The 12,518-nt window shown below is 34.8% G+C and overlaps 1 protein-coding gene across 1 annotated transcript; it reads left to right on the plus strand.

Moving 5' to 3' along the window:
* Positions 1 to 1,179: 1,179 nt before the first annotated feature.
* On the plus strand, positions 1,180 to 2,873 carry LOC120071756 (putative transcription factor At3g04930). The gene has a single exon (XM_039024131.2). It carries the CDS (start codon positions 1,498 to 1,500, stop codon positions 2,674 to 2,676), a length of 1,179 nt encoding a protein of 392 aa, XP_038880059.1. The 5' UTR covers positions 1,180 to 1,497; the 3' UTR covers positions 2,677 to 2,873.
* The last annotated feature ends 9,645 nt before the right edge of the window (positions 2,874 to 12,518 follow it).

Raw genomic sequence — 12,518 nt, forward strand, 5'->3', positions numbered from 1 at the left:
TTGTTGATGCTAACATTGAGTATTTACCGAGAAAGCATGCTATTGTATGCTATGGAATGATTTGCTATGCTTCAATGATATAAGAACTGTGTGGGCGTTCTAGTTATTTATGAGCTTTGTTGTTATGAATACGACACAAGGTTTTATGTTTGTATGTTTGCATATTGGATATGATGGCTATGTTAATATGACTATGATTTGATGTGAGGTTTAATGGTTGACTGATACATGCTAGATTAGATGGTAACTATTAGCTTTCCTACGGGTTGTGTGCATCTTATGTGTGAACCTTCGGATTCACCACTTAAGACTGATTTGGTGTTCCTATAGGATCACCATTATTGCCATGAATTGTGTTCCTTTGGGATCACCAAACTGCTACGATCTGTGTTCTTTTGGGATCACCAGACTGCTATGATATATGTTCCTTCAGGACCACTAGACTACCATGATTTGTGTTTCTTCGGCATTACTAGACTACCATGATTTTTGTTCCTTTGGGATCACCAGACTGCTGTGATTTGTGTTCCTTCGGAATCACCAGAGTGCCATGATTTGTGTTCCTTCAGGACCACCACGACTGCCATGTTATAAAATGTACACTTGTGTCCAGATAGGAAGGTTAACAAGTTCACCTAGTGGACCCAGTAGTAAGTTACTTACTGAGTGTTATATACTCAACATTTTCATTGATATGTTTTTCAGGTAAGAGCAAGGATAGACTGAAAAATAACAAGAAGAATCCATAATTGTGTCACTGAGTCTAGACAGAACCTTCACCATATATTTTCATTTATTAGAAATTCTAGAAATTTTTATGTTAAAATTTTAAATTCTTAAATATTTTCTAGTTTCATATTGTGTTTTTAGGGTGACCCCAAATAAATCTTTTATGATTTTTTAGTGGAATTTTATGGACTATATTTGACATATGAAACCATTTTATATTTATTTGAGCAAGGGGTTTAACGTTTATTTGAAAAATCGGACTGTTATAGGTCGATTCAAGCTAACTACTATGTAATGAACGAGGAAATGGGCATGATAAATTGATCAACCACATCCTTGTTATCTCGATATATCAACCCATGTTAACGTGGCCAACGTTGCACACATCTCGAGTGAATGTCAGATATTTAAATGCATCATTCCATCACCTGACAAGGTAGATAATTTTTTACACTTAACGAAACAAATATTTTATATACTAACTTAAGCATTAGAATATACAACGGTTGAAACACTATCCAAGGTATTAGTTTGAGGGAAAATGGGAAGAAAAAAAGGGTAAATTGAATAGCAAACACAAGAAAAGCGCGTGAGGGTTAGAAAGTTAGGCGGCCTTCAAGTCCATCGAACCCACACTCTAACACGCCAACGCAATACACCAAACCTCGTGAACCCAAATACCAAACCACCCTCTCTTTTCCACCATTATTAACTGTTACCATTCTTCTCTTCTCTCTCTCTCTCTTCCTTCTCTTTTCTCTCTCCTCAATGGATCCTCGCAACGACGCCGTTTTCCCCGACGAAGACCTCGAGGACGACGAGGAATCCCTCGACGACGAAGACGACGACGAAGAGGAGGAGGAATTAAACGACGACCCTTCTCCTTCCACTTCCTCCGCCGGCGCTGTCCCTGTCCGTTCCGTTTCCGCTACTGTCACCATCGCTGCTCCCGCCGTCTCCGTTGTTCCTCCCCCTTCGATTGTTTCAATCTCCTCCGCCGATCTGATACGCCAACGTCTTGAGACCGCCACCGCCGAGCCTTTGACCTTGCAGGGGGAGAAGAAGCCCTTGGATGAGTCCAGGAAGTTGTTTCAACGCCTTTGGACGGATGAGGATGAGATCGAGCTTTTACAGGGTTTTTTGGACTACACGATGCAGCGTGGTACGACTCACCATCATCAGAACGATACGGCGTTGTTCTACGACCAGATCAAGTCGAAATTACAGTTGGATTTTAACAAGAATCAGCTCGTTGAGAAGCTTCGTAGGTTGAAGAAGAAATATCGCAACGTTATTGGTAAGATTAGCTCTGGTAAGGACTTCAATTTCAAAAGCCCTCACGATCAAGCTACTTTTGAGATTTCTCGCAAGATCTGGAGCAATACCGGCCGAATTGGAGCCGACGACAACGCTTTAGACGATGACGAGCCTGCTCCGACTCCATATGCTAGCTACATGGACCACAGAAACGAAGAGATGATGGCTAATTGCACAGAGAAGAAACCGACGCCGACTCCTAAATCGCGGAAACGTACACGGCCTGGATCGGGAATTAGAATGGACGGTCCGCGTTCGTCGAATGAGAATCTGAATAAAGAGAAAAACAGTACCTACCACAACAACACCAACAACAACGAAAATGTCAATAACGTAGCGGTAGCAGGATTGATCGAGGAGACAGTGAGGAGCTGCCTGTCGCCATTGTTTAAGGAATTGTTGAATACTTCCATGGGAGGAGGACTCTGTGGTGGAGGCAGAGGGTTCAGTGGATTAGCTTTGCATCCGATTCCATTGAGTTTTGGTGGTGCTTCCATCAATTTCGGTGGTGAAATGGCGGATGAGAGGTGGAGGAAACAGCAGATTTTGGAACTGGAAGTTTATTCAAAGAGGTTGGAGTTGGTTCAAGAACAAATTAAGACAGCATTAGAAGACTTGAGGAAGGTCTGAATCTTGAAGAAAGGGTATTATTTGTAAGTGCTTTGGCTTTCTCTTTTCTCTTAATTTTTTTTCTCTCTTTTAGTTCTTGAAAATGTTTGATCCTTGCGGTTGATAGTGTACTTAGTGGCACCCTTTGGTGAATTCGGTAGAATAATTGTAAAAAATAATTTATAATAAAACTACTCATTTACAATGTGTTGATATAACATAGTTTTTTGACTGATGAATCCGCTAATCATTACCATCATTTCATTTGCATCATCATCATCATCATCATTCTTCAATGTAGTTTGGTTCATCAGTTTGATGAATGTAACTGCGAGTTCTGATATTGTATATTCTATCATGTGTTTATCTGAACTTTGTGATCTCTGATAGTAGTTTACGATCCTGAAAACAAAGGGAAATCTTCCATTTCATACCCATTTCTCTTGGGTGTTGTTTAAATTTCCATCTCTTCTGTTTAGAATTATGATTTTCTTTGTGCATATTTGGAAGTGATTTTGAAATGGTTAAAATCACTTTTTGTCATATTCAAAATCATTTTGAAACATGTCTTGAATCACTCCAAATTAATTTAATATTTTTAAATTCAATCTTCATATTATGAAAATTGATTTTGAATGATTAAGAACTAGTTTTGGAATAGTTTTGAAAATGACAAATAGTTGTAACCGTTTGAGAATCACGTCCAAACCTCATTCCTTCCATTCCTTGGTAGCAGACTGGAGAAGAAATATGCAGTTTTTTAATACAATATGAACTGTTTTTTTTCTCTCATATCTGATATCATAAAATGTGGGGTTTGGATTTCTAGTTTTCAATTGATAAAATAAGTTTCCTATGGCCTAACAGTCCAGCTTTATTTTGTTTTTGGAAATCATGAATTTGTGAATGGTTTTATATTAGTTTTAATTCTGAAAAGTTACCTGATTACATTTCTTGAGAAATTACTATTTGAAAGAGACTGCCAGAAAGTCAGAAGTTAAAGCAAATATTCCTTATTTTTTTTAATCTTTATCAGATGCTTAAACTATAATATCTTAATGACATTTTAAGAAGACATGCTGCCAAGATTTTCAAGGAATGAATGCAAGTTTTAGCTTATTTTCATTTCTATGTGGGCCTTGTTGATGATATAATTTTTGGATATCTAGAATTATGCTTTGCTTACTTGATATTTGAATGTTGATAATTCATATGCAGTCATTATAATGGCATTACATAGTTGAAGGACTTATTGTGATTGATAGTACCAGATCCTCTCTCTGGCTTTGATCTTTGTTGCATATTATTGGAGAAGATTTAGGGGACATTGTCAAAAGAAAAAAACTCTTTTTAAGTTCCACCTTTCAAAATTAATACGCTTTTTTAAACTCGTTAAAATGGTTTTTCTAAGTGCTTCTCGGTCGAGAACGACCATCAACATTTCTATAAAAAGTTAAATTTTTCGACTTATATATTCTTTTGGCTTTCTTAGTGGAATCTTGGCTAGGTTGAGGATCGAGATTTACATATTTTTCTCAAATCTTACTTTTATCTTTCTTAATCTTTCCAAAATTTAAAAATCACTTTTAAATATTATAGAATTCGAAGAAATTTTAAAAGATAATTGATAAATCATTTTGATATTCGTGGAAACATAGATCGGAAGTAAGATTTACAAGATTATGCAATTATCTAGGTAAGAGTTGGTATAAGATTTGGAAAGATTGCATTATATTTGAAAATATTATATGGATCTTATTGTTTATCTCGGACAAAATTTCATTGAGGAAGCTTGATCTTAGTGTTCATCCCAGGCAAAATTGTATCGAGAAAGTACAAAAGAATCAATAGTTGGATCTAAGATGAAAAAGTTGTCTTTTTTATTCAAATCTTGGTGTCGATCTTGACTGATAATGACCGAGAAAAACTATTTTAACGAATTTTCAAAGAGTACTAGTTGTGAAAAGGGAAACATAAAAATAATTATTTCTGACAATTACCCAAAATTTAGATAATGGTTCATACTTTATTTTTTCTCTTTAGTTAGTGTTTTATTTGGGAAATTATTAGAAATAGCACATTTAAGTTTTTTATCTTATAAAACTAAAAACTTGTAACAATAGTTTTTCTCGATCCATTCTGGACGAGATCGACCAAGAGATTTTAGTTAAAAAGTCAATTTTTTCCAACTTCTCGACTCTTTGGGCTTTTTGGAAAAAATCAACTTTTTCCAAACTTGTAACAATCGGGTAAAATAACGCTGAGGTTCAATATATATTTGAGCTTTCTCAGTGAAATCTCGAGCATAATTAGCATCGAAATTCATATCTTTGAGCTTTTTGGGTGGAATCCCGGGCAAGATTAACATTAAATTTTTTTTTTATATATTCCAAATTTTACCAATTTGTTCGAAAAATTTGATCTTTTAAAAAATTTAAAAACGTTTAATCCATTTAGAAAATCTATTTTGATGATTGAAAAACTCATTTGAAATTTTAGAAATTCATATAATTATGAAAACATAAATTATGCTAAAAATTTAAAAAATTACGTAATTCGATATAATATTTAGTAAACATAATCGAATTTGGATTTGAAGAAAATTTGAAAATAATATAAGATTTGAGAAGATTACATTAAAAAATTAGCAAATCTCAGTGTGTAATCGATAAGTTACACGCCGAGAATACCCAAAACAATCAATAAGTTAAGAAAAATTTGTTTTTTTAACTAAGTTTTGGTGGTCGATCTGGTTCGAGATAGACAGGAAAAACTATTTTTACAAGTTTTTAAAAAGCATATTAATTTTATAAGGTAAAAACCTAAACGTATAATTTATGATATTTTCTTATTTTATTTACTATTGAATTATATTCGAGTTGGTGAGTATATTGCTAATGGTATAACCATCATTTGAGAGATGGTCCTAGTTCTGATTTATGAGTAAAGTGATTATGGTGAAGGCAGTTGAAAGTGATGCTTTATTTATAATGAATATAGAAAAAGTTTGCGTATATTATTAATGATGTTCCGGTAGAAAGTGCTTGCTGCTACCTAGCCTTTTAAGTGATCAATGGGTTTCCATTGACTTTATTATTATTATTTTTATCATTATTATTATTATTATTTTTCATCATCAGTGTCTATATAATTCCTAAATTTTTAAAAATTACAAATTTAGACATTAGTCTTTCCGAGTTTTAAAAATTATGGATCTATTAGACGTAAAATTCGAATTTACATCCAATAGATGTATTAATTTTTAAAAATTTTGAATTTGTCAAAAATCTATTAGACCAAAAATTGAAAATTTGAGAGATCTATTATACACAAAATTGAAACGTCGTTAATAGGAGTCTTGTCTTGATTAAGTATTGATTTGTGATAGAAAAGTAAGAAACCCAAATTTGTCATTATTTTTTATTTTTGTCAAAATTATTATTATTATTTACAATATATGGGTAGAGAATCGAACTTCTTACTTTAAGGTTTAAAAGTCCCTTTCTTTACTTTTAAACTCCCTCAAGTCTCATTTTTAGTCAACGCAAGCTTCGCACAACTAATATTTTATGTGTTAGCAAGAGATCTGTGGTTCGAATTCCATATTCCTATTAAACAGAAAGAAAAAGTCTCATTTTTACGTTGGGGTGGTCATTCGAGAATTGTTTGGTGAGCAATTCACCTTTCTCTCTAAGTTAATGTTTGGTTAAATAATGAGTTTTTTCAAGTTTACATTTGGGTTTAATTGGTCCTTAGCTTTATAAAAGATAGAATAAATCTTATCTTTTTAATTTTACATCTAATAAATCTAAAAATTTTATTAAAAAAATGAATACGTCAAAAAAGTATTAGACATAAAATAAAAGGTCCAAAGATTTATTAGATAAAAAAAATTGAAGAATATATTGAAGCATATGTTAGAGACACTTTAAAGTTCAACGACCTATTAAACAAGAACTTAGAAGTTCAAGGACTAAATGATACAAACTTGAAAGTTCAAAGCTCATAAAACACAAATTTTAATATTTTATGAACCAAATTTGTAATTTTAGTTATTGACTTACAGTTTGATCTCTTTATTTTCATGGAAGTAATGATATAGTTCATAAATTCTAATTTATAAAGATTTAATTTTACTTTTAAATTTACAACAATTTAATTATCAACATGGGTAACAATTTAATCTTATCATGTAATTTTTTTAATATTTAATAGGCTTTTTTTTTTTGAAAAAAAACTTCATCTTGATTAATTTTTGAACAATAAGTACTAAATTGTTACCACGTTCAAATTTTTGTGACTAATTCATTAAATATCAAAGATTAGTGATTAAATTATTACAAATTTAAACGTTGAAGAACCAAAGCAATTTATTAACTACATTGATAACATTGTTGTTAAGTGGAATTACAAACACACCAAAAGTCTTTTTCAACGTTTTTTTTTTCTCTTTTTAATCTTTAGGTTAGTTTTGTGATTTTAATAACCTCACCTTTGGTCAAATTAAATCCCAAACTTAGGTAAGTTGTGTAATTACCAGATCTACAAGTTACGTAAGAAAATTACTGTGTTTAACCAAGTCCCTTTTATCTAATTTTACACCCATTTTCTTAGAAAAAAAAACAAACAAAAAAACAAAAAAATTTAAAAGTATAAAATCTCACCAATTTTAAAAATAAAAAAATTTCCTTAAAACTCAACAAGATGATAAATAACCAACACAAAAAGAACCAAGAAAGAAATATCATCTTCGATCGTAGTGCATCTTCTTAACTAATCACAATAATAGATTAATTTGAATAAAAAAGGATCAACAAAGTCTTCAATCTCTCTAATTCATGACGTGTCTCTTTTTGTATATTAAACTCAAATGACATATTAATGCATACTGATCAATTACTAACATACAATCTTGATAAAATATTTAAGTCCTAATCTCTCTTCAGAGTTCCATTAATCTTTTAATTCTTGCTATATTCTTTATCTTGGAATGAAGGGGTAGTTTTTTTAGACAAAGAAGGTCAAACAGTTGAAATGTGTTGGAGCTTATGCCTTAATCTCTTGGTTTGTGAATTGTAAACAAATTATTGAAAAAATACAGTGTTATTTATTTCTAATAAATAAAGTATTATTTATTTTCTTGCATAACTCAACCCAAATAAACTAAGATCCAAAGTTATTTAGTGTAACTTCCATATAAGTGGATCATGTTGAAGTAATAACCTAAAAGATCTATAGTATATAGATGAGATTGGGTGTCTTATCTTGGTAACACTATGGATACAGTACAGTACAGTACTTCGTAAATGTTACAAATGTTGTAAGTATTACAAACGATTTGATCCAAATTGTTTATAACACCCTGAATTTTTGTTTCTAATGTAATTTTAGTAATTGCTAGTATTAAAGGGCATTTTTGGAATTTTGGAAATTTAAGTGTAATTTTGAAAATTTATGTCATTCAAATTTAATTTGAAATTAATGTCAAGAATTAATTTCTTTTGAAGGGGGTTAGTTAATTTTTTTAATTGGAAATAGTGAGGGAAAAAGGATTAGAAATTTAGGAAAAAGAATAAAATAACATAAGATAAAATATAATAGAATAAAATAAAGTACTTTATTTTATACTATTATTTTATTTTTCTTCTTCTCTCCCTCATTCCTCTCCTTCCCCCACACGCCAACACCCCCCCCCCCCCCCCCCCCCCCCCCCGCCGATTCCATCTCTCTCACAGCCGAACCCTCACCAGCCAAGTCGTGTTCACCCCTGAATCCAGCCAAGCTGCGTTCGCTTGTGACCCAACGTTGTCTTCCATCGAGCGCTATCGTCCCTCCTCGTGTCTCAACTGAACCGTCGATGTTCCGCTCGCCGTCCGCCTCCCACTCCCTTGCGAAACCAGTCAAAGCTCGTCCGCCGCCACAGATCTCCTTCGTCGTGTGCTCTTTTGCGCCCCAACCTTACCAGATCCATCGTTGTTGTCCGCGTTCGTCTGGCGCCGCCCCACCCTTGCCGCCATCTTGGGTGTCGTCATATCTGTTTAGTTAAGTTTGTGCTATTTCAATTGGATCTCTTGGCCGATGATGTTTTGCTTCAATCTATTGATACACTCTCGTTTGGATTTTAAAGTAGACATTTAGGAGAAGCTGGGAAGTTAAAGTGGCACTGTCAAGAAAAGTTGGGAGTGGTTGAAGGAAATCAGAATTTGAGATTTCCATGAGCAGCGGAACAAGACTATTCCAAATTACAATCATGAATTAACATAACATTTACAGTCACCTTCAAACAAGCGGTTATACAATTAATACAGAGAAATTACAGCATGAATACACTTAAATGAACAAAGATCAAACTCTTCGCACATATGAGAATGCGTCTCCACGCTCCGTTGCGTGACGGCTCGAACAATCAGTAACCACGAATGCTCGATCTACACGACCGCAACACTGCAACGAACACAGCACGAACACTTCGCACTCGTCCTCAATGATCTCTTCGGCTGCGAACTCCTCTGTAACACGAACGACCTCCACAGCACCACGAATGGCCTCCAGAAAACCTCGACGGTGTCGAGTTGAGTCTGACACCACCAACAAGGTGACCTTGGTATTCTTGGTGTGAGAATCCAGAGGGTGGGCTCTGTTCGGACTTGGTATTAGGTAGGCGAACGAAGGAAACAACGATCGCGTACACGACTGGGCAAGTGGGAGATGGTGAAGACCTATCATATAGGTCGATGCCTAATCATTTAGATAAAGTTATGCGATCATCTAGCAAAAGCTATGTGATCGTTTAGTCTATCATTTAGCTCAGTCTGTCGCCTATAGACACTACACGATTGTTTACCTTGGACCAGTGATCATCTAGCAAAATTATGCGATCGTTTAGTAAATACTGCACGATCGTTTAGCTCTACTCTGCACGATCGTTTAGCTCGTCCAGTTGTTGTTTAGTAAATCTGTATTTACTTGACGACTACTTGAGTTTCTTTTGTGCAAAGAGAAAACTCAAAACTTTTTTTGCGTTATTAAAACTCTTTTTCAAAATAGGAAAACCTTTTTCCTTTTAAACTCACGGTTACCATGATCCAATAACCACTCACTACTTTGGTTTTTAAAAGAAAATGAATTAATTATCCAATAATTAATATTATTATAAACATAAATGATAACCAACTTATCATACTATATTTATAACCTATAGTTTTAATATTTCATCTCATGAAACATATAAACCATAGTTCTTTTTCTATTCCATGGTATTTAATGTAAATCTCATTTACATCAATCCTCCACTGGATGCATCTTATACATCATACCGATTATATCATATATAATCAAAATACCTCTTGTTAATTGGAACATTTCAAATCAACATCAAGAACTGATCCTCAACTGAATCCAAGCTACCAAGGGGACCTCATAGACCTGTAGCTCGAAGCTCCAACGGTACGTGAATAACTGACTAAACTCTTTAGTCACGGGATCCACCATCCGCTAATTGCCAGGCACTTCACTCTTGTTGATTTATCGACCTGTTCAACAACTCTTGTTAAACCCTCAGCAGTTTCAGTCTCATTTGAGATCTCATGTAAAACGAGCTTACTTCATGGCTTATGATCCTTCATGTGATCTTCTTCCAAGAAGATAGCATTAGTGGAAACAGACACTTTGTTCTCACTCGGATCATAGAAGTATCGTCCTCTCGTTTCCTTGGGGTAGCCTACAAAGAGGCAAACCTTCGAACGTGGTTCCAACTTCTTTGGGTTAGTCACGAGCACATGTGTTGGACAGTCCCAAATCCTAAAGTGGCATAAACTACCTTTATGGCTTCTCCACAACTCAAAAGGTGTTTCAAAAACACTTTTCGAGGGAACATTGTTCAGGATATAGCATGCAGTCTCCACTGCAAAACCCCAGAACGAGTCTGGAAGATGAACATAACTCATCATAGACTGAACCATGTCCAACAAGGTTCTGTTTCTCTTTTCTGATACACCATTTTGCTGAGGTATACCTGGGGCTGAGAGTTGGGACGCAATCCCATGTTCTATCATATAGTTTTTGAATTGGAGGTCCATATACACTCCACCACGATCAGATTGTTGTGTTTTTATCTTCTTACCTAACAAGTTTTCAACTTCAGCCTTATACTCCTTAAACTTGCCAAGGGCTTCAGACTTACGTTGCATTAGGAAGAGATACCCAAACCTTGAATAATCATCTATGAAAGAGATGAAATATTCATACCCACCTCGAGCTCTAACATTCATTGGACCATAAAGATCTGAATGTACAAGCTTCAAGGCTTCCTTGGCTCTGTAACCTTTTCCAGTAAAAGGTCGTTTGGTCATCTTGCCTTCGAGGCATGATTGACATACCGACAATGAGTTTTCTTCTAAAATTTTTAGAAGTCCACTTTGCACCAACTTCTCAATCCTATTGAGGTTGATGTGACCTAACCTAAGATACCAAAGATGGGCGTTTTCTTTTGGAGAAATCTTTGGTCTTTTAGCTGTTGTTACCGTACTTAACATTTCAGTATTAAATAAGGCTTTTATGACTAACGACCTTAGTACATATAAGTTATTTTCCATTGAACCATAACCAATCTCCATTCCATTCTTGAAAATAAACACTTTATTCTCAGTAAAGAAGACAGTATAGCCTTGTTCAATGAGACATGAAACCAAGATTGAGTTCCTCTTAATATGAGGAACTACAAAAGCGTTATCCAGTAATTGGTAACGTTTCTTGTCAACAAATAACTTCAGCCTACCTACAGCAACAGCTAAAATAACCTCACCAGTACCGACTCGAAGAGTCATCTCTCCCTGTGACAACGTTTGCCAGAAGCTAAATCCTTAGTAAGAGGAACTGACATGATTGGTAGCACCTGAATCAAGGATCCAGGCAGAATCATCATTCTTTACCAGACATGTCTTCAAGACCAATAAATCATATTTACTGTCTTGTCTCCTCTTTTGGAGAGTAGTGGGATCGAAGTCGTTTGCTAGGAAATTTGTTTCACATGATTCTTTCCACTGTAAGTAATCGGTCATTTTTAAAAAGCTTTAAACAGAAATACTAACGAATTGCTGAAAAGAAAAACATATTGACCTACGTTAAGTTTTAAGAAAATACCCGTTGTAAAACGAAACAACATCCAATAAGGTTTTAGCAAAACTAACATGAACCCTGTGTGACATCTAGTTTTTCAATGACGCTTCAAAGGTTTAGGACAAAAGCTGTCGAAGGGAATTCAGTCATCCCTCTTCTGAATTGAAAAGTTCTCAACCAGTCATTAATACCAGAACAATTCTTGTTCCTATAACGACAAGCCATCATTGATTTGTCCAAGAGATCATTAACTTACTTAACAATCTTCTGTAAGTGTGACCTGCCATTTTAAGCCCTAGAGGTCCATCCCAAAAGGCCAATCCGAAGGGAAAAAATCCGATTGGGGAAAAACCTAAAGCAACCCTATCCATTTCTGGAGTTCACCTTGATATTGACCAACTGCAAAAAACCCATCCGAAGGGGGATGCTCCGAAGGCAACACGAGGGCGTACAGAATGATCTCACGATGTAAACCAATGACAGAGACCATAGGACGTGTTGACATACACTCTTCACCCATTTACTATAAATACTCTCTCCGTCCACCTTGATATTGACTCATGAAAACACCATCCGAAGAGGGATGCATCCTGGGCATCTCGAGGCCAAGCATGAATCTCACAGTGTGAACATACAGGGAGAAACGTGAGTGGAATCATAGACATATCTGATACGCCTCTTCATCCCACTGAGTATTTTATAACCTAGGGTTTAGCTTACTTAGAAAAAACATGGCTAAGGATTTT

This window comes from Benincasa hispida, chromosome 2 (assembly GCF_027475165.1).
Source record: "Benincasa hispida cultivar pf3 chromosome 2, pf3_genome.v1.1, whole genome shotgun sequence".
Lineage (NCBI taxonomy): Eukaryota > Viridiplantae > Streptophyta > Magnoliopsida > Cucurbitales > Cucurbitaceae > Benincasa > Benincasa hispida.